The sequence below is a fragment of the Peromyscus eremicus genome, chromosome 2 (genome assembly GCF_949786415.1).
Source record: "Peromyscus eremicus chromosome 2, PerEre_H2_v1, whole genome shotgun sequence".
NCBI lineage: Eukaryota > Metazoa > Chordata > Mammalia > Rodentia > Cricetidae > Peromyscus > Peromyscus eremicus.
In genome coordinates, this window is record NC_081417.1 from 34,670,232 (window position 1) to 34,691,274 (window position 21,043).

Consider the following 21,043-nt stretch of genomic DNA (forward strand, 5'->3'; position numbering starts at 1 on the left):
AGAGGAGTGCTGTGTCTGCGTGATGAACCCAGGCGAGGTTGCTGCCTAAGGACGAGATCAAGATGCTGCACCAGAGAAAGACCCCAGGGGTACTGATAAAATGAAGGACTCTTCTCATGCTGGCAGTTTACTTTGTGATGTGGTGGTGGTGTGTGCTTCCTTGAGAGAGCATCATCAGGAAAAACATTAGGTTTTTTTTGTTTGTTTTTTGAGATAGGATGTCATGTAGTCCATGATGGCTTTGAGTTCACTGTGTACCTGAAGGTTGCCCATAAACTTCTGACCTTCCTACTGCCAACTCCAAAGTGCTGGGATCACAGACATATACTACAACACCTCACTGGAAAAAAAAATTAAATGAATTGTGAAGACATCTTGGTGGTTCATACTTGTAATCCTAGCACTCAGGAGGCTGAAGGAGAAGGATTGCCATTTTAGACCAGTTTGAGCAAGATGATGAGTTTGAGGTCGTCTTGACTGTACATTGAGGCCTTGTCTCAAAACACAACCAACCAAACAACAAGTTAAAAAAAATTACCCTTGGGAGCCTGCAGAATTAATCCTAACTGGTCTTGTTAATAAAAACTCAGAGTCAGATGTCAACTGAAAGATCAGAGAAGCAGAGCAGCAGCCACTAGAAAGACTTCTTACCTTCAGGAATCCTCAGCTGAAAAGGACCAAGCTCCTGTCTCCTCCCACCTTCCATTCCTTTCTGTGCCCAGCCATATCACTTCCTGTCTCAACCTCCCTAGTGCTGGGATTAAAGGCGTGTGTGCCTCCCAAGTACTGTGAGCAAAGGCATGAGATCCAAGTGCTGGGATTAAAGTGTGTGCCACCACTGCCTGGCCTCTATGGCTAACTAGTGGCTGCTCTGCTTCTCTGATCTTCAGGCAAGCTTTATTTCTTAGATTGTACACAAAATATCACCTAGAGACCTAGAGACCAAGAACAGTCATTTGTCATAACTCAAAGAGCTGTGGTCGACTTAGAGAAAGACCATGGTAACCCAAGATAGGAGGTGTCTTCTCCACAGAAAGCCGGACCCAGAACTGTTCACACTGAGCAGGCAGGAGACATACAGAAAGAGAAAGACCATGAGGGGCACAGGCAGGAAACATTTTTCACTATATGCTGAAACCTCCAAGTCAGGAAAATGAGGATCAAGTCAAAGGAAGTATCATTTCAAGCCACAGATGACAAAATTGAAGGATCTCGTTACTTTCCAGACGAGGTATGTTGTTTTTTTTTTTTTTTGGTTTTTCGAGACAGGGTTTCTCTGCGTAGCTTTGTGCCTTTCCTGGAACTCACTTGGTAGCCCAGGCTGGCCTCGAACTCACAGAGATCCGCCTGGCTCTGCCTCCCGAGTGCTGGGATTAAAGGCGTGCGCCACCACTGCCCGGCTGAGGTATGTTGTTTTATCCTCCGCACAGCGGCTCACTTTAATCTACTGCACTTACCTGCCTGCTTCTCTGGCAGTGGCCTGGCCGCTCAGGCCGCAGCCTGGCTGAAATTCTGTTCCTGCAGGCACTGACTCTGTCATTGCTGCTAAAAGTAGCTTTAACTAAATCTTTACCATTCTATTTATGAATAAGACTCAAGATTCAAAAGCTGGGGTGAAAACCTGCTAGCTCAGAGAGGTTGAGTAGCAACTAGCTAACCTTCTCTCCTTGCTAGTGTCTCCTAAAAAGCACACCACTCTGCCAAAAAAAAAAAGTGCCACTCAAAATCCCTCCCTACTACTTCCGGTGTGTCTCTCCATCTCTACCAGGTGCCCTCTGATGCTCTATGATTGCTTTCTGTCAACTAGTTGCTAACCCAGCCTCCTGATCCTAGGTTAATTTTATTTAATTAACACAAATGCAGACTTGTAATTCACAGTGTGCTCAAATACTCCTCAACAGAGGTACTGTCAAGAGATGTAAATGGACTAGAAAGGATTAAGACTCATGGCTGCCAGCAGGGGCCAGATCTCCTGAACTTTAAGACACGGAAAGAAAAGGACTCTAAAGGGAAACCAGTCTTTCCGAGACTTGAGGATGAGCAGTGCTTAGCCATATTCAGGACAGGAAAAAATTCAAAACCAAGTGAAAATGTGGGTAGAGGCCCTAGAGGCTTGCTGTGTTCAGAGAATTAAGAGGCAGTGTAGTTGAAGCTTGGTGCAAGCGTGCCTGCGTGCGTGTGGTGAGGAGTTTGGATTTCATCTCATATGAAATGAGGGGTGGCTTGAATAGAAATGTCCCCCATAGGCTTGTATATTTGAGACATTGTTTGGAAGAGGTTATAGAAGCTTTAGGATGTGAAGGAGCCTTGCTGGAGAAACTTTTACTGGGGACAGGCATTGGAGGTTTACAGCTCCACCTGTCTTCTTGCTCCATCTCTGTTTGCTGTGTGCGGTTGAGATGTGGTCTCTGTTTGCTGTGTGTGGTTGAGACGTGGTCTGTTTGCTGTGTGCAGTTGAGACGTGGTCTCTGTTTGCTGTGTGCAGTTGAGACGTGGTCCCTGTTTGCTGCGTGTGGTTGAGACGTGATCTCTGTTTGCTGTGTGTGGTTGAGACGTGATCTCTGTTTGCTGTGTGTGGTTGAGACGTGGTCTGTTTGCTGTGTGCAGTTGAGACGTGGTCCCTGTTTGCTGTGTGTGGTTGAGACGTGGTCTCTGTTTGCTGTGTGTGGTTGAGACGTGGTCTTTCGGTCTTTCAGCAGCTGTGCCACGCCTTCCTGTGGTGATGGACTCTCTGAAACCATAAGCCAAATAGATGCTTTCTTCCTTATGTGCTTTTGGTCATGGTATTCCATCACAGCCACAGAAAAGAAACTAAACCCCCTCTGTGAGTTCAAGGCCAGCCTGGTCTACAGAGTGAGTTCCAGGACAGCCAGGGCTGTTGCACAAAGAAACTCTCAAAAAAAGCAGAGAGAGAGAGAGAGGGAGGGTAGGAGGGAGGGAGGGAGGGAGGGAGGGAGAGAGAGAGAGAGAGAGAGAGAGAGAGAGAGAGAGAGAGAGAGAGAGACTAAACTCCTTCCAACAAAACCCAAACAACAACAACAAAAAACAAAAACCAAAAAGCAAAAAAAAAGAGAAGCCAGATGTGGCAACCCACACCTTTAATCTCAGCACGTGGACAAATCTCTGAGAGTTCAAAAACAGCATGGTCTGCATACCGAATTCCAGGCAAGCTGGGACTGAGTGGTGAGACCCTGTCTCAAAACAACAACAACAAAAACCAAACAGTGATACAATTTTTACGGATATTGAACTTGGATATGACTGTCTGTCCCTATCAGAACATGTAAAAATGTACCTTATCCTTGTGTCCAGTATAACTACTTTTATGTTCTTGGTCATTCTGTGCCTGGAGGTAGGGATATCTGGGGCCAACTAACCAATAAGAAGAACTGCATCGTTCCTCACTCTCCAGACAATCCATCACCCTCACTCTCCAGTGAGGTGAGAGCCAGAGGTGTGCTGGGCCAACAGTAGGAACATAGATGTGTATCCTGTGTCTGTTCTCCTCTGCTCCCTCATGGTGTTTGGTGGACTCACTTTCCAAATCAAGGCCTTGCATTCAAGTCCACACCCCACAGGCTGCTTCTGGGGAAACCCAACCTGAATATTGGGTTGAGTTTAAACAAAGAAGAGAAAGACGTCACCAAATTTCCTGTACCCATTAAATCTAGGCTTCCTTCCTCAAAAGGGAATGGGATGATGTCATCAAGTCCTAGCTGTTAAGCAGTTGACCAGCATGGAGTCCAGGGCCATCATGTACCATCTTATCAGGTAACACAGTGACAGACCCCACTAGCAGCTGGTAAAAGCAGATGTGAAGAAAGAATATTCTAGCATGTTGTCTGTAAAGATAAGTTTAGTGGGAAAGGGGCAGGGCTGCTAATGAAATAGTTCAGAAGGAAATGCATGTCACGCAGCTCTAATATACGACCTGCAATAAATCTGTCAGAAGTTCCTGTACTTCTAATCTCTGGGACCAATGATCTCTTGTGGTCTACAGTGAATTCCAACTCAATCAAAAGTTCACAAGAGAATCAAGATTAGAACTTCCTGTGGAAGACAAATAAATATCCCAGGCTAATCTTCTAGCACAAAATCATAAGGAACACATTTTTATTCATATAATTATATTTCAACTCCTCTTCCATTTTGTCTTAGAATGAAGCTGTGGAGACATTGTCTTGGAACCCAGAACTTCTGTGTGTCTTTATGAGACTTTTATTTTATATATCTATTTATTTACTTTTGAGATGGGCTTCAATCAACTCTGCCCAGGCTATGGATGAATTCCTGAGCTCAAGTGATTCTGCTGTCTCAGCCCTTGAGTATCTGGGACTACAGATCCACCCTGGCACTCAGCTCTTTATGGGGATTTATTTGAAAGTCAGATTGGAAAAATAGCAAATAACATTTTTGTCAAGGACAAATCTTAGACAAAAAAAAAATCTTAGTTGACACAGTGATTCTGTGACTCCTGAAGACTTCAATCATGGTACCAAACCAACCAAACAAATGCTGAGCATGAGACACAGATCTAAAGAATTCCTGAGAGGTTAAATTCTATCAGAAAATACCCTACGGTGTCATCTCTTAATATTTGGCTAAAGTTGAACTCAAGGCCACATTACTAAATTCCAAGATAATAACACGGCCAAGTTTTGTGTTAGGGTATTTTCCAGAATTTAAAATTTGAAATAAATGCATTTTAAAATCCACATATTAAGTGCTGTTCAAGTTCAACACACGGAAGGACCAGCTAGACTCAGGGATGAGGAAGTCTGAGGAGGAAGTGAGGTAAAGAAAAAATGAAGAGCAGAGGCAGCCTTCATGACCAGTTACCAGCCTGGGAGTCTCTTCAGAGTGACTTCTGGAGAGCTGTTCTCTCTGATACCTTGATCACATGATCTAGGCTGATCCGTTTGAACAAACCCACCCCACTAGATAGGTAGAAACCTCTGAAACAAATTTCACTATCTAACCAAGAATGACCAGGAATTCCCAATCCCCCTGCTTCAGCCATCAAGTGCTGGGATGGTAGGTGTGTGCCACCACACCTGGCTACTGGTCAATGAACTTTTGACAAGTATGCTAAGGTGATGAGAAGGAGGAAGGATGGTCTCTTTAAGTGGTGCTGGGAAAATTGGATATCCAAATGCAAATGAACAAAGATGGATGTTTATTTCCACAGACAACTACTAAAGCTAACAAAAGACCTAACAAGCTGCAAACTTGTAGGAGAAATCATTTGAGAAAATTTTCATGATGTTGGAGTTGCATGTCAAAATACACCCCAGTACTGAGCCCAAAGCCCAGGCCATGGCAGCAACAAAAATAGGTGAGTCAGTCTTCACTGGAGCACAAAAACACTTTTTCTCTTTGCATGAAAAGACACCATCAAGAAAGAAAAAAGACAGACCACAGGGATAGAGGAAAATATGGGAAAATTATCAATTTGATGAGGAGTTACTATTCATCCTACAACTCCATGACAACAGAAAGCTAAAACTTCAATTCAAAAATGGCAAAGGACTTGAATGGACAATTTCAAGTGGTCCACAGATTGCTCAATATCTAAGTCACAATGATGAGGCCATCAATATGGGATCTATGGAGTTTCCTCCTTTAGACACATTATTCAAATGGAGAGGGGTCATCAGAGATGAACAGAACAAGAAGTAACGACATATTTCTGATTTCCAAAAGGATCTGTCTGTGGTGGATACAGGAGTGAAGACCAACACCACTCATCTTGTGTCTGAAGGTGGTTGACCTGGGATACCAATGGGATTTTAGATAGTAAATGGAGGATGCTTTAACATAGTATAAAAATTTTTGAACTTTGGAGTGTGTGCACTTTTCATACTAGGGATAAGATGTATGTTACCAAATATGTCCTCCCCAAACCATGACCTCTTAAGTAGCATACACTGGGAAACAAAGAAGTTGTCATGTGGGGACTGTCAGAAGCTTTCAAAAGAAAGAGGGATTATATGTAAAAAGCACTATGGACTTGAGTATGAGAGCAATAGAGGAAGGGGGTCTTGTTTGTAAAAAAGAAAGTTTTGGCATCTAGCTCAGGGACACATCTATAATACCGTGACTACAGAGGCTCAGGTGGGGGCCGGCAGTGTGGTGGCACATGCCTTTAATCACAGTGCTTGGGAGGCAGAGGCAGGCAGGTCTCTGTGGGTTCGGGGCCAGCTTTGTTTGCAAAGTAAGTTCCAAGACAGCCAGGGCTATGTAGAGAGACCCTGTTTTAACAAAACAAAACAAAAGAGAGGTCCAGAGGGAAGGTGTGCTCTAGCTTAGGAACTGGAGGCAGCCCCGAGTGGTGTAGCTGGATAAAAGGATAAAAGGGCCGTTCTGTTTTTAGACTTTTGAAGGAAACTCCACACTGATTTCCATAGTGGCTCTACCCGTTTACCCTGAGTGACAACAGTGATAAGGGCTGCCCTTCCCCTGAAATCTCGCCAGCATGTGCAGTCATTTGTTTCCTTGATAACAGCCATTCTTACCGGAGTACGATGAAATCTCAAAGTATTTTTAATTTGCATTTCCCTGACAGCAGAGGATGCTGAACACTTTTAAAAGTATTTATTAGTTATTTGTGCTTCTTTCAAGAACTCTTCAATTTTAGAAACCACTTTATTCATTATTTATTTATTTTGCCCAAGATCCAGAGCATTATTTAATTGGGATGGTTGTGCAAAGGTAAACAAAATGGGGCAAAGGGGATAGAAAGGCAGAGGAAAGCTGGCTGATGAAAACAAATTCGTCTTTCATCTCCTCTGACTCCTAATGAGGGCGGATGGTGCATGGACCATTCCTAGCAATGGTGGATTGTTCCTAATGAGGGCAGATCGTGCATGGATCGTTCCTAGCGATGGTGGATTGTGCATGGACCGTTTCTTAGTGCTGTTGTTTGTTATCTTGATATTTAGTTTTCTAGGCAGAAGTTCTGTCAGAGGTATCGTTGGCAAAGATCGTCTCCTGTTTTGTAGGCTGCCTCTTCACTCCATTAACAGTTTCTTTTGCAGTACAGAAGCTCTTAAATTTCGTGAGATCTCACTTTGTCAAGTTTTGGCCTACATTTCCTGGAGTCCTATTCAGAAAGTCCTTGTGTGTACCCATATTTTTGGGCACACTCACTACTTTATCTTGTAGCAGTTTCAGAGTTTCAGGGACACCACTGAGATCTTTGGTCCTCTTGGAGTTGATTTTTATTCAGGATGAGAGATAAGGATCCAGTTTCATACTTCTATACGGAGATATCTAATTTTCCCAGAATCATTTACAGAGCAAAATGGTGGCAATGCAAGCAGATTTTGTATGACAGCCAGCAGGGTGAGGATGTGCGCTAACACAGCCTGTCTTAATTGATCCAGTACTGGGTGCCCTTGCCAGAAGTGGTTGACCTTTGGGGGAAGGTTATGGGTGGTTCCTGGTGAACAGAAACATTTAGGTTAGTTTACCCAATAACCCCCCTTCTGTTTACCCATCCAGAGTCCTTCTGGTTAGGACGCTGTCACCAGCACTGCCATTTGGGGGGGGGGCAGGAAGGGGAGCTTTTGGACTTGGCAGTTGTCTTTTCTCCAATGTGTACTTCTGCCTTCTTTAGAAAAAACCATGTGGCTGTAGTGAGGTGGCCTTACAGCAGGGTCCTCTGTTCTGTCCCACAGTTCTGTGTGTCTATTTTGTTTTTATTACTATTGAGTCACATTAATGTTACATTTTCTATAAGGTAAGGATTGACCAGTAAGTACTGGGATTGTTGGTGGGTAAGGTACATTTCTTGTTTTTATAATTATTTCCCTGTTTTCTACAGTGAATGTATATGACTGTTAATAATGTTCTGGGGAGGGAGGAAGAAGGGATGGAGAAAGGATGGCTACAGGTATAGTGATACAGTTAGGAGAAATAACTCCTAATGTTCTGTAGATCAGCTGGGTGATTGTGGCTGTTAACCAGAATGGCTACTAGTTTGAAAATTGATTTACCTATGACTACTCTGACCATTACACATTGTATGCATATATTGAAATAACACACCGTCTTCCACAAATATGTACAGATGAAAATATAATCTGGAACAAAACTAGTGTTATGATCGGGGTAGGGATAAAAGTTACTATTAAGGACAAAAAGAAAAAAGAAAGGAAGAAAAGAAAAGGAAAGGAAAGGAAAGGAAAGAAAAGAAAAGAAAAGAAAAGAAAAGAAAAGAAAAAGAAAGTTTTGTAAAGCCCAGGAGTATGAGGAAGTATCCTGTAGCAATTTACCTGGGATGTGTTCCTGGCCAACCCTGAGGATCCTGGACCTCCTCAGAAGTACCTGATTATCAGTTAGCCATCAGGGTGGGTAGAGTTCATGTCCCTGGGACTTGCTGTGTTCCCAGATACGGGTCATGGCTGAGTTTATGAAGTTTACACAAGCTAGACAGACTCTGCCGTTTGCGTGGGCAGGAACAACCTGGCAGGCCGGGTTTACTCAGGTGAGCGCGCTGTCTTTCTGTTTTCCAGCTCGCCCTTGCTTCGTGGGAGAATGGAGTCCCTGGAGCGGCTGTGCAGGCCAGTGCCAGCCCACCACGCGTGTGCGCAGGCGTTCAGTGCAGCAGGAGCCGCTGAACGGAGGGGCACCCTGCCCACCCCTGGAAGAGAGAGCGGGCTGCCTGGAGTACTCCTCATCGCAGGGCCAGGACTGCGGGCACTCCTTTGGTACTGATGTTTTCATGGCTGCTGCCTTTGTTGCTTTTGATGACTTTTGGTCACTTCCTGAAAGGTCATGTTCTGGGCAGGGAAAGTTCCATGAAGTGGAGGGAGCGGGATGGACCAGTCTGCCTAAAGTAGATAGGAAGCTCAGGAAATGCTTATTGAAGGGGTGACTAGCCAGTTGTACACATGCCTCTCTTTCCCTTGCTTCCCTCGGTGTTGTTGGTTTTCGTGTGTGTGTGTGTGTGTGTGTGTGTGTGTGTGTGTTTAAGGGGATGGTCCTTTCCATCGTGCATGGACTCAGTAATAAACCACATGAGTATGCACCCAGCTGACTGACCCTTCCCCCTCTTCCTGGGCACTGAACTCAGTAAGTACTCTACCACCGAGCACCACTCCAGCACTCACACGCATGCGTACTGTTTTCAACACATCAATCAAGCTGGGGACAGAGGACATCAGACAGAGTGACGATATTTCACACAGCATAGCAATCATCTAGCGGTGGTAACCTCTTCACTTCCATTGTGATTTCTGGTTAAACAGAGCGTTTAACTTACACACTAGCAAATATGAAAAATGGAAGCAAAGTGATACGTTTCTCAACAGCGATAAAATGATCTTTTGAAACACGGGCCTCTCAGGATGACTGATCTGGGGCTGAAGTGGTCGGATTTGTGAGTCAGTTGGAAAGGTTGTTTGTCTGGGTGCAGTGGCAGGCACGTGGACTCTGAGATACTCCAGGGCAGAAAGCAGAAAGATCATTAAGTCAAAGAGTTCGAGGCCACCTTGGACAACGTAATGAGAGCCCATCTCAAAAACAAAACAAAAGAAAGAAAAAGAAAGATGGATCTGGTGTGGAGTAGCTGATGAAGGGAACTAGGAAGCTGACTCACTAATGTACCAGGAACTATGTGAGTATCACAAAGAAATAAACAGAGGCCAGCACCAATGTGTTGATCTGGACTGACTCCAGCGGGGCAACATGTTGACTTTCCTGGGTAGAAAAGTCCATATGTTTTTCATAAGAACCTGGGAAATTTTCCATCAACGTGATCCTTATCAAGCAATTTCATTCTTCGTTTTTTTTCCATATATAAGTGTTTATTTGCTGAGAGTCAACTTGGTGCCAGACGTGGGGTTATGGTGGGGAGGAAAGTTGATGTAAGGCCCAAAGTCTCAGAGATTGCAATTTAGTGGGAAGGGACACAATCATCAGATGACTCTGGGTAAGCGGGAGTGATGTGGTCATTCCCTTTAGTCTTGAGGGACAGGGGCTTCCTTGGAGGTGAAGCTAAGGAATCCTGAGCTGCCCAGAAGAGAGGCCAGCATGCATACACCTGATGGTCAGTTGTAGACAGTTGGAGGGGCTGATCAAGGCCAACACAGGACCACAAGAGAGAAATCTGAACGGGCAGTGCTTGAGCAGAGTATAAGAGGGAGTCCTCACAGCACTGCTCACCTTGTTCTGGAAGGGTGGGGCTGCGATCTAGAGGGGAGGGGGCCACAGTACACCCAAAGTAGAGGGACCGGAGAGTGCTCTTAGTGACGTAACTCCACAACACTCTGAGGGGACCCTGGACTAGGAAACTGAAGGGGAGTGGTAGCCTGAGTCTACAACATAAGACTCTGTCTCGTCAACGGCCAGTGGATACCGGGTGTAATGCCACAGGTAGGCAAGCCAGCCAGGCCTAAATGACTAAAATGCTGCTTGTTTGACTGTTTAAGGGGTGTGCATCCATGTGTTCAGGTGCACATGTATGCGTGCTTGTGAAGGTCAAAGGTCAACCTTAGAGGTCATTCCCTAGATACCGTTTTTTTTGTTTTTTCTTTCTTTCTTTCTTTCTTTCTTTCTTTCTTTCTTTCTTTCTTTCTTTCTTTCTTTCTTTCTTTCTTTCTTTCTTTCTTTCTTTCTCCAATAAGATCTCTCAAGATCTCTCACTGGCATGGAACTGACCAGTTAAATTAGGCTGGCTAGCCAGTGGCTCCAGGGGTCAGCCTCTCTATGCTTCTCCAGTGCTGGGATTCCAAGTACAGCCCCCACCCCATGTCTGGCTGTTGTTATGTGGTTTTGGGGGATCAACTCAAGTCCTCAAGCACTTCGCTTACTGAGTTATCCCCCCAAGACCTTGTTTTGAATGTGAGAAATGTTGGGGGTTGGTGCCAGCTTTTGAGCTAGAGAGGACTCTATTTTTAGATTTTTGTCTTTTCCCGAAGAGCCTAGGAACTCTGCTGAGGTGTTTTCTGTAGGGGCCATTGTGATCACATCTGTGATGGCGGAGGATCGCAGTGGAGGGCTTCTGTGGAGGCCTCTCACTGATGGAGCAGCCACATTAGGCTCAGGGAGAAATCCTATGCAGCTCCAAAGGGGCCGCTCGCAGAAGCAACCCTAGGGCATAGTTCCTGCTCAGTCTAGGCCCTCTGCAGAAACACTGCACAAGTCCTACAACGCCGTTTTTGGTGGCTCTTAGGACCCATAGTCCACTTAGCAAGAAGAGCATCTGCTCTACCTAGTATTTGGCTGCTAGAAGGGTTTCGTCAACATCCAGGCTGTTGCATACCACTTCCCAGTCCTGAGTCTCTTTAGAAAAGACAGTGTCGCAGAGAAGTTAAGAAAAGGAGATAGAACACAAGCTTGGAGCCCCAGGAAGTGTGATTATTGTATATCCAAGGGACAGTGTGTCCCCAGGAAAACCTGGCCCATACTCAGACCCCTGGATAGTCTCTTTTCCGCTTGGAGGTACCTGTTCCTTTGTCCAGCAGCTCCAGATGTTCCTCCTTTAACATCCTCATCCACATTGTCCCAAATCTCCCTTCTCACAGCTCCTGCCACACACCCCAATGTGGGTTTGATACAGCAGTCTTTTTCTTTTGCTTCTTAAAGGGCTAGTGGCCTTGGTTTAACACTTGAGTAGACTTTGTGTTTACACTCCCTTCTTAAACTCATAAGTAACAACCTCATAGTTCACAAAGAAGAGGGCAATCTTCACATTTTTAGTCTTAACTTAGGTCCTCAAGGTTACCTTCCCCACTGAGGGGGTATGAATTGTAGTGATGTCTCACAGGCTGGCTGGGGAGCATAGAGCCCATTGAATATTCCACTGCAGTGCTTCCTAACATGAGATCCCGGACCAGGGCTATCTGGACCACTTAGATACTCCTTAGAAGTGTAAGTTTCTGGGGCCTGAACCAGACGCGTGAGATCAGCATACCCAGGGTGGGTCCAGAATTCTGTCTGAGTTGTAACAAACCCTTCTGGAGTGTCTAATGCTCATTAGTTTCAGAATATCCTCAGCATGGCCTCACACCTCTGCCTGCATCATGGCTGGCAAAAGTTTCCCAAGCGTATCTTCTTTTGTGATAATAGTGAGAACAAAAGGGAATTGTTTTCTCTACCAAAGAACTTTTCAGAACTAATGATGATTGAGACATGTTCACTCTGCAAAGAGGGAGATAGAAAATGCAGGATTCCCCCACTTGTTTTAATTAAACAAACCTCCCCGACCCCAGAAGAAACTCAGTAAAATCACTAGTGTTCATGGAATATCCATTAGAAGAATAACTCAGGGCGGGGTGGGGGTGGGGTGGGGTGGGGTGGGGGTGGAGGATGGACGTGAAACAGTAATGTGAGCATGTAGTCTGGAGGATTCGTCAAGGTTCATTTCCCACCAGCTTCTGGTCATCCAGACTCTCTGAGCTTGTGTGGAGGTCCCAGCAGGGAAGCACAGCTGCTCTCACAGCCTTGATGACTGATCCTCCTCTATCCGGAGAGGTCCTCCTCTTCAGCTCGACACACAGCTAAAGAAAGGATGCCCACAGAGGGAGGAAGGGGACACATGCTTAGCAAGCCAGATCAACCAATCCTAGTGATCAGTGGGGTGACACATGTCATAGCCAGATCTCTCTCACATTCTCATTCATTTGGTTGTCTCTCATTCATTAAACACTCACCAAGTACCTGCTGCGTGCCATGACTGTGGTAGGCTTTAGAGATCCAAACAAGTACATCACAGCTCATCACAGCTGAGGCTGACGAGCACTGTGCTGGAAAGGTTCTCCAGCTGGGGTTCAATTTCTGGAGTCCACTCAGTAAAGGGAGAGAACCAACTCTTGCCAGTTTTCCTCTAATTTCTACACACACACACACTCTGGAATGCACCCATCACCACCCACAATAAATAAGTAACTAAATTCATATAAAAAAGGTTGTCAGGTTGATATGGGAGCTTGGAAGGGAGCGCACCTCAACCTAAGTGCATTTGTCCTGCTATGTGGTCACGTGGGTGCCTATTACTACCTCCTACCACTGCCAGAGTTCATACTCATGGCATAGTTATACCTCACTTTTGAGTGGCACAGGTTTTTTTGTTTTGTTTTTATGAGACTGGATCATGATTATATAGCCCAGGCTGACTTCGAACTCTCTATGTAGCTGAGGATAACCTTGAACTTCTGATCCTCCTGTCGTTAACTCCCAAGTGTGGGGATCACAGACATGCACCACCTACAGACATACACATGCCTACTTCAGAGAGATTTCATAAACATTCTTGAGTCAGTCTTCAGAGAAATCCTACAAGGGATCATCATATTCATTCTTACAGATGCTGTAACAAGTCGCCAGAAACGTAGTGGCTTAATATGATATATTTTTTCTTACAGTTCTGAGGGACAGAGTTCAGCACAGGTCTACCCAGATTGAAGCTAGTGGGTCAGAAAGGGCATATTCATGGCTTTTCGTGGATGACAGGAATTCCTGATATGTGGGAGTAGAAAGCGTAGCGGGTGGAGCCTCCAGTTACCTGGGAAGTAGAAGTTGTAAGTGACAACAGAGCTTGCATATTTAGCCCAGGGGAACTCTGAGCACGGGGTTGAAGGCATAGCCTTGATTCTTCTTGCTGCTCATAGTAAAATGGGAGGAAAAAAGATACGGGAGAAGAAGAAAGTTGTTAATCTCAATGGAATCAGGATTACGAATTGGGTAATTCTCAGTTTACCAAGAGGGCAAACGGAGGGTGAAATGGAGATACTTGCTCTAAGAAAGCAGATTCCAGAACAAAACCATTAATGGTGTGGCTGTAAACTCACTCAATACCTCAGAAAGTTAAGCTGCCACCAACTTAGTGACCTAAGCAATACCAATTTATTATCTTCCAGTTCTGTCGGTCAGGAACCTGACACGGGTTTCACTAGGCTACAGTTGAGAAATCAGTGGGGCTGCATTTCATTCCGGGACTCGAGGGGCCAGTTTGTACCATCACACATTCAGACATCCATACCTTCTGGAGATTTAGATATCTTGAGGGTATGGGGATGTCTTATTCTGTTTTTCACAGGGAATAGGACAAGCTCGTTATCTTGTGCTTACACACGAAGACAATAGAGTTCTAGGAGGTAACTGATAGTGTGGGGCTACCAGAACTAACGCTTGGAGCCCATGGCTACAAATCCTGTGCCGATTCCCTCCACATTGTCATCGTTAAAATTAGGATTAGGGAGTCTGGTGACTCAGACAAAAATATAAAAGCCCCAGGAAGCCAGTGAATAAGATTACTCTTTTCTTAATGAGTTTTTCTTGTTTGACTTAAGGTATATGATTATATTTTATCCTAAAAACAAATATAAAAAAAACCGAACTGTTGCACATTACTGAGGTTTATGTGAGTTTTCCTCCCCACAAAAGACCAATGTGCATTAATATAAACTGTGTTTCCAGGTAGGGGCTATTTGCCAAATTTCCCTTTTATTCTCCTCTGCACTGTATGCACAGAGCAGCTTGCTTTTTTTTGTGGCATGCCCTTGTGTCAGAGGGCTTATGAAATTCTCAAAGCAAATTTCATTTACTTTCATGTTCAAAGGAAGTATGTGCAGTGCCGTGCTTTTTAAAAAGTGACACTTGTTGTAAAAGTGAACAATGGTGGGTTCATAGGTTGCCAAAGAGTTGGCAAATGGTCTCTGAACAAAGACTATATTACATCTGAGTATTGCTGCCAGCAAGGGAAAAGGAAGGGGGGACCATCATTTATGGAGAGACTGTGTCCTGAGGCACCAGCGATGTATGCGCTTCCACACAGAAGCAGAGGTGGGGCTGAAGGCAAAAATAACTTTTAAATTATTTACAGCCCTCGAGATATGAAAATTAAGCTTGTGGGTTGTTATTAATGAGTGGCTTTGGTTCAAAGCACTGCAGGTCATCTGGCTCCTGGGCTGGGTGCAGAAGACGCATGTGGGGGGAAGGGTAACCTGGATCCAAACCCTGCAGCCGCTGGCTGGCGTGGGGGCAGGCAGGATCCCGAAGGAACTGGTTTGCTTTTAAGATGTGCCATAAGCCAGGGGTGTTGAGGCTCAGGCAAGAGGATTGGGAGTTCAAGACCAGCCTGGGCTACATAGCAAGACTCTGTCCCCAAACAAACAGTAACACAGACTATCAACATAGAAACTAAACATGAATAGCGGCTCTCCTGTTGTCCAGACTAGTCTTGAACCTCTGATCCTCATACATCTATCTCCTGAGTGATAGGATTATATATATATGAACCACCGTGCATGTTTTTCACCCCACTGGTAGATATAGAACTCGGGACCTCATTCACGTTAAGAGAATGCTCTACTAACTGAGCTACACTGGCAGCCCCTGGACAGTAAGTCCTAAAGACCAGAAGGTGAAATCCAGGCATGGTGGCATGTGCTTATAATGCCTGTGTTAAGAAGATGAAGCCACATGGTCTCTAAAGATCAGTGGCCATAGTGAGCAGCCAGCCTCAACAGAGACCCTGTCTCATGAAACAAGGTGTACAGCTTCAAGGACTGACATCTGAAGTCCCCTCCCTGACTCCTCTGGCGTGAGCACACACATGCACATGCTAGGCCTGGCTTCATCTATGAAAACTTAGTAGACCTTCCTATTTGGGAAGGTCAAAGCCTTGTGGGCTGATGAATCTGCGTTTGCAGCTGCTGCCTGATTGCTGCTGCTGCTGCTGCTGCTGCTGCTACTGCTGCAGCCCCAGCCAGACTTGGAGCCAAGGAAGAGTCTGAGGAGTCAGGTAAAGATAGGGGATTTGATCTCTGACCAATGCTTCCAAAACAACCAACTCCACTGGTTTTGCAGAAGGAACATGTCAATAAAGGGTTACTTCTTTTAAAATAAAAAGAAAGAGAGGGAGAGAGAAATAGAGGAAAAAAGGAAAAGAAAATCTGAAAAAGAATTAAGGCCTGCCATCTTGTGGCTGTCATGGGCCAGGAAAATCAACATGTAGTATGGAGGCTTTCTTTTCTTTTCTTTCCTTTTTCTTCTTCTTTTCTTTTCCTTTCTTTTTTTTTTTTTTTAAACTAGTGCCCTCACATCAGTTTGCTCATGTTAATGATTTTAGCATCTCAAAACCTAACATCAGCTTGTATCTGTCCTTATCTAGAAATTTCTGAAGCAAAAGGCAGAGGGGCTGTTGAGTCACTCAGGCTCTGTCCATACAATCTGTAGATTCACCCAAGCAGGACTGGAGATATTTTGGGAAAAACTGTCTGTTCTGAACTTATACAGCTATGCGTGCGTGCGTGCTCGCGTGTGTGTGTGTGTGTGTGTGTGTGTGTGTGTGTGTGTGTGTATGTGTGTGTGTGTGTATAGAAGTCAGAAGTTGATGTTGGGTATATTCCCCAGTCTGTCTCCACCTTAGTTTTGAGCCAGGGTCTCTCATTGAGCCTGGAGCTCGTTGATTTAGCAGGACTGGCTGGCCAGCGAACCCAGGGATCCTCCTGTCTTTTTCTCCCCAGTGTTAGGATTCTATAGGAACTCCTGCCATGCTTGGATTTTCCTTTTTAATATGATTGCTAGCATGGAGGCCCAGCTTCTTTCCTATGACATCTTTGTGTGTTTGGTTTTTGTTTTGTTTTTTCGAGACAGGGTTTCTCTGTGTAACAGCCCTGGCTGTCCTGGAACTTACTCTGTAGACCAGGCTGGCTTTGAACTCGCAGAGATCAGCCTGCCTCTACTTCCCGAGTGTCGGGACTAAAGGTGTGTGCCACCACCACCAGGCTAAACCAGGACTTCTTAACCTTTTTCTACTTGTGACTCCTTTTCACCTTCCAATTTCCATCCACATTTACCCTAATGAATAAGTATATAAAACAGGTAAATAAATAAAATGTTTACTGTCATAATGAAATTTATTTTAAAACAATTCTTTTTTTTACATATAATTTTACCCCTTATTAAAGGTGAAAGCAAATCCACATACTAATGAGATAGATTGGGCGTACTTATTTTTATGTAAAAAGCAAGTCCTGGTTGAATATTTGGTATACAGGACACAGAACATCTTTGACATTTTTCAGAGTTTGATTGATATTTTGATTTTATAATCATCAATTTTGTGCACACCACCTCACAAAAATATATAGTACAAAGAAGCAGAAAGATGTTTAGGGCCATTTCAGAAGTTGTTGGAAATTTTGTCCTAATCCCAAGTCAAAATCACTGAATGACTTAATTTTTTTTTAAAGAAAGTCAAGTCAGTAACTCAAACAGCAAGTTTTAAATTCTAATACAACACTATATAAAGATATACTGATTTAATGCTTCTATGAAAACATCAAGGCCTTGTTTACCATAGTCGAGTCATTGTATTTCAATAAGGGCAGAGAACTTTGCATCTACACTAAAAACATTACAAACCTTAATACACCACAGCCTCAAAACTGAGCCAGTGTTCCAGCCAGGGTTTCCTGATGTGATGTCCATACACAGGGCAAAGTGTACATATTCAGAATCACGGCTGTGGTGAAGTCACGCGATGTAACGTGGGCGTGCGTTGCTAGAAACAGCTCACACTCATTGTGCATCTGCACATCCAGAAATGTTTTACTCTTGCTCAGATTTCACAACCTTCACATTCGGTTGTAGGGATTTAGTGGGGCAAAGCTACCAGGCTGTGGTTCCCAAGAGGCTTGGGGACACCTGTATTTTCTTGCCTTGCTTCTTCTATTCTTTCTCATTTTTTCCTGCTTGTTTTCTCTTCTTTCCCTTTTCTTTCTTTCATCTATCCTTGAACTTCATTTTCATTGCCTTTTCCTCTCTTCTCTTCTTCTTTTTCTTTCGTTCTCTTTCTCATGCTGTAATATCCATACCACTTTCTTTCCCTTGCCCCCTCCCCATTTTTCTTTTATTTCTGCCAGCTTTTTGTTTTGGTCCCTCTCCTTCCTTTACATTTTCATGCCTGGAGGTCGATATGCTCAGCAGGGGTCTGTGGCGTCCTCTGTAGCTCTCTAGATGCATATAAATACTGATTCAGTTTGCTTCAGAGGATGCTGTAACAGTCTCGCTTGATGCTGTGCCACTAAGACCTTTGGATTTGGGAACAGAGGCCTCAGGCCGGCACAGAACCCAGTTTGGGAAGCCTTATGGAGTACTGGACTGCACAAATACAGTGTAATTCTCCCTTTTTCTAGTCCCTGCATTTATCACTAGTTCTGCATTCAACAAGAAGAGGACAATACAAGCCGCATCTCCACAGTGGTCTACACACACCGAGGATGCTGGGTAATTTGTTGCTTTAAAATTACTGTTACATTTTCCCTGCTTTTCCTTCCTTCCTTCCTTTCCTCCCTCCCTCCCTCCCTCCCTCCCTCCCTCCCTCCCTCCCTCCCTCCTTCTGTCCCTCCTTTCCTCCCTCCCTCCCTTCCACTTCTCTTTGGTTTTTCAAGACAAGGTTTCTCTGTGTAGCCCTGACTGTCCTGGAACTTGCTCTGTAGACCAGGCTGGCCGAGAACTCACAGAAATCTGCCTATCTGGGATTAAAGGAGTACACTACCATACCTGCAACTTCTGAGAGTCTTCATGAACTGTTTTGTGAATTTGAAAGTTGACACACTTTCTTTTGGAGGGCTTCTCATTGATACTTCATGCACGGGCTGGAAGGCATCTCCATGCTCACCTGGGTCCACTCTTCTTCCATCAGATAAGGGAGACCTAACAGCCACATGCTCAGATCCCCAGGATCCTTACTAGCGATGAGTTATTGAATCTCAGATTTTTTCCCTCTTTTTTTTTTTTTTTTGGTTTTTCGAGGCAGGGTTTCTCTGTGTAGCTTTGCGCCTTTCCTGGGACTCACTTGGTAGCCCAGGCTGGCCTCGAACTCACAGAGATCCGCCTGCCTCTGCCTCCCAAGTGCTGGGATTAAAGGTGTGCGCCACCACCGCCCGGCTGAATCTCAGATTTTTACTCTTAAAAAATTATAATGTTTAGTTAAGCATGGTGGTGCACACTTGTAATCCTCACATTTAGGGTGGGGTGGAGTTAAGAGGATCAGGAGTACAAGGCCAGCCTCAGCTGCATTGTTGAGTTTGAGGCCAATATGAGGTATGTGAGCCTCTATCTCAATCTCATGTATGTATGCATATGTATGTATGCATGCATGCATACATGTACCTATGCTGGTTACAGTGGCACATTTGTAATGCCATCACTTAGGAGACTGGGGAGAGAGGATTACTACTAGGTCAACTTGGGCTACCCAATGAAACCTTGTCTAAAAAGTAAAGAATGAATAATCTTTACCATGTGGGGTTGACATGGCCCCTTAACACTTCCTACAGTATCGGGCTGCTTCTAAGAATGGTAACTGACCTCTTGACTTCTTTTGCTCCAGATACTGTATGGAGTTCAGGACAGAGTCCCTGACTCCTCATTGTGCCCTGGACAACCGTCCCCTCACTCGCTGGATGCAGTATCTCCGAGAGGGATACACAGTGTGTGTGGACTGTCAGCCTCCGGCCATGAATTCCGTGAGCCTGCGTTGTTCCGGAGATGGCCTGGATTCTGATGGGTAAGGAAGGGCCACTGACCGAAGGGCTTTTCTGCTCACCCTGAGGATCCGTCCTCTGTGTCCTGAAGAGCTGAGCAGTATGTAGCATATCAACGCAGGGCAGGATGTGAGCAGTGAGGAGAACCTATCCAGGGACCCCTATCCAGGGCTTTGGTTCCCACTGTAGGACTCAGAAGCTCTCTGGAGCAGAAGTACACAGGCCAGCTTGGTTATTGGGGTTCATTTCAGATGAAGCTCCCCAAAGACTACCAAACCTCTGGTCACTCTAAAGTACTATAGACGACTTGACTCTGAATCTCTTGGGTTGGAGAATTAGAACACACACGTTCTTGGTCCTACTTCTTAGGACCAGGTGAACCAGAGTTTTAGTAATCTCGGAGGTCTGGACCTAAAACTTGTCCTATAAAATGTCAGAAAGCAGTTATTTTTGGCTTTTCATCCAATATATCTTTTGTCATAACTACTGTACTCTGGCATTGGTCATAAAAGCAGCCATTGATACTATTTAAAGCTTGGCTTTGTTCTAACAAAACTCTATGTGTGAACCCCAGAATTTAAGTTTTGGATGATTTTCATATGTCATGATATATTACTCTTTTGATTTTTCCTTAACTCTTTGTTGCTGTTTGAAATAGGTTCCCACTCTAGCTAAGGATAGCCTGGAACCCACGACACAGGTCACGGTGGCCTGGAACTCATGGCAATCCTCCAGAATCAGCCTCCAAAATATTGGGATTGCAAACATAGATTACCATACTTGGCTTCTTTTAATTCTTACAAACACAGACGTTGTGGCCGGAGGGACAGCTCAGCAGTGAAGGGTTTGTGCTGCTTTCCCAGAGGACCCGAGTTCAGTCCTCGGCACGCAGGTTGGGGAGCTCACTGCTGCTGCTAACCGCAGCTCGGCTTTTTGGGTTCCCGAAAGACTCACACACATATGCACATAATTAAAAATGAATAAAATCTTTAAAAAATTAATATTCATCCTTAACCCACAAGTCCCATTCAAAAAGATGGAGTGGGCAAATAAGGGGTCATAGTGTGCTGGCCCTGCCAGGTGATTCGAACCCCAGTCATGTTTCCGACCTGCTGTGCCGGAGGTGGGCTTTCTGCGAACAGCGACTCCAGACATTGTGTCTCCCCAAAAGCCTCTCCTGGTCCTGCACTCACTTTCAGTTAGACCCACTAAACGCCTTTTACAGCTAGAAAAAAGGAATCACCGGAGACGCTATGGATAAGAACCAATTTAGTCACACCATAATGGTTTCCAGCATGTCAGGTGTAATTGGTAAAAATAGATTAAAAGTAAAATCCTGACCTTTCCAGTTAGTCATTCATTATTCCCATCATGTTTTAATATTTAATAATTTGGTTCGTGTTTATTAGTCACTTGTGCCTGGCGGTCTCTATTGAGTTAGCCATATGAGCAATAAAGTGGGAAAGGAATTCATATCAAATGAAACCTAATATTTGGATTTAATGTTTTTCTGAATACCTCATCTCTATTTTGACTTTAAATGA

The 21,043-nt window shown here is 44.5% G+C and overlaps 1 protein-coding gene across 1 annotated transcript in view; it reads left to right on the plus strand.

Annotated features, from left to right (window-relative positions):
* The window catches only part of Sbspon (somatomedin B and thrombospondin type 1 domain containing), a 29,678-nt gene that overhangs the window by 6,814 nt on the left and 1,821 nt on the right, over positions 1–21,043 (plus strand). The window contains exons 2-4 of the mRNA XM_059255679.1: positions 8,517–8,711; positions 18,147–18,237; positions 19,346–19,522. Coding sequence (XP_059111662.1) covers positions 8,517–8,711; positions 18,147–18,237; positions 19,346–19,522 — 463 coding nt within the window. The remainder of the gene's footprint in view (positions 1–8,516; positions 8,712–18,146; positions 18,238–19,345; positions 19,523–21,043) is intronic.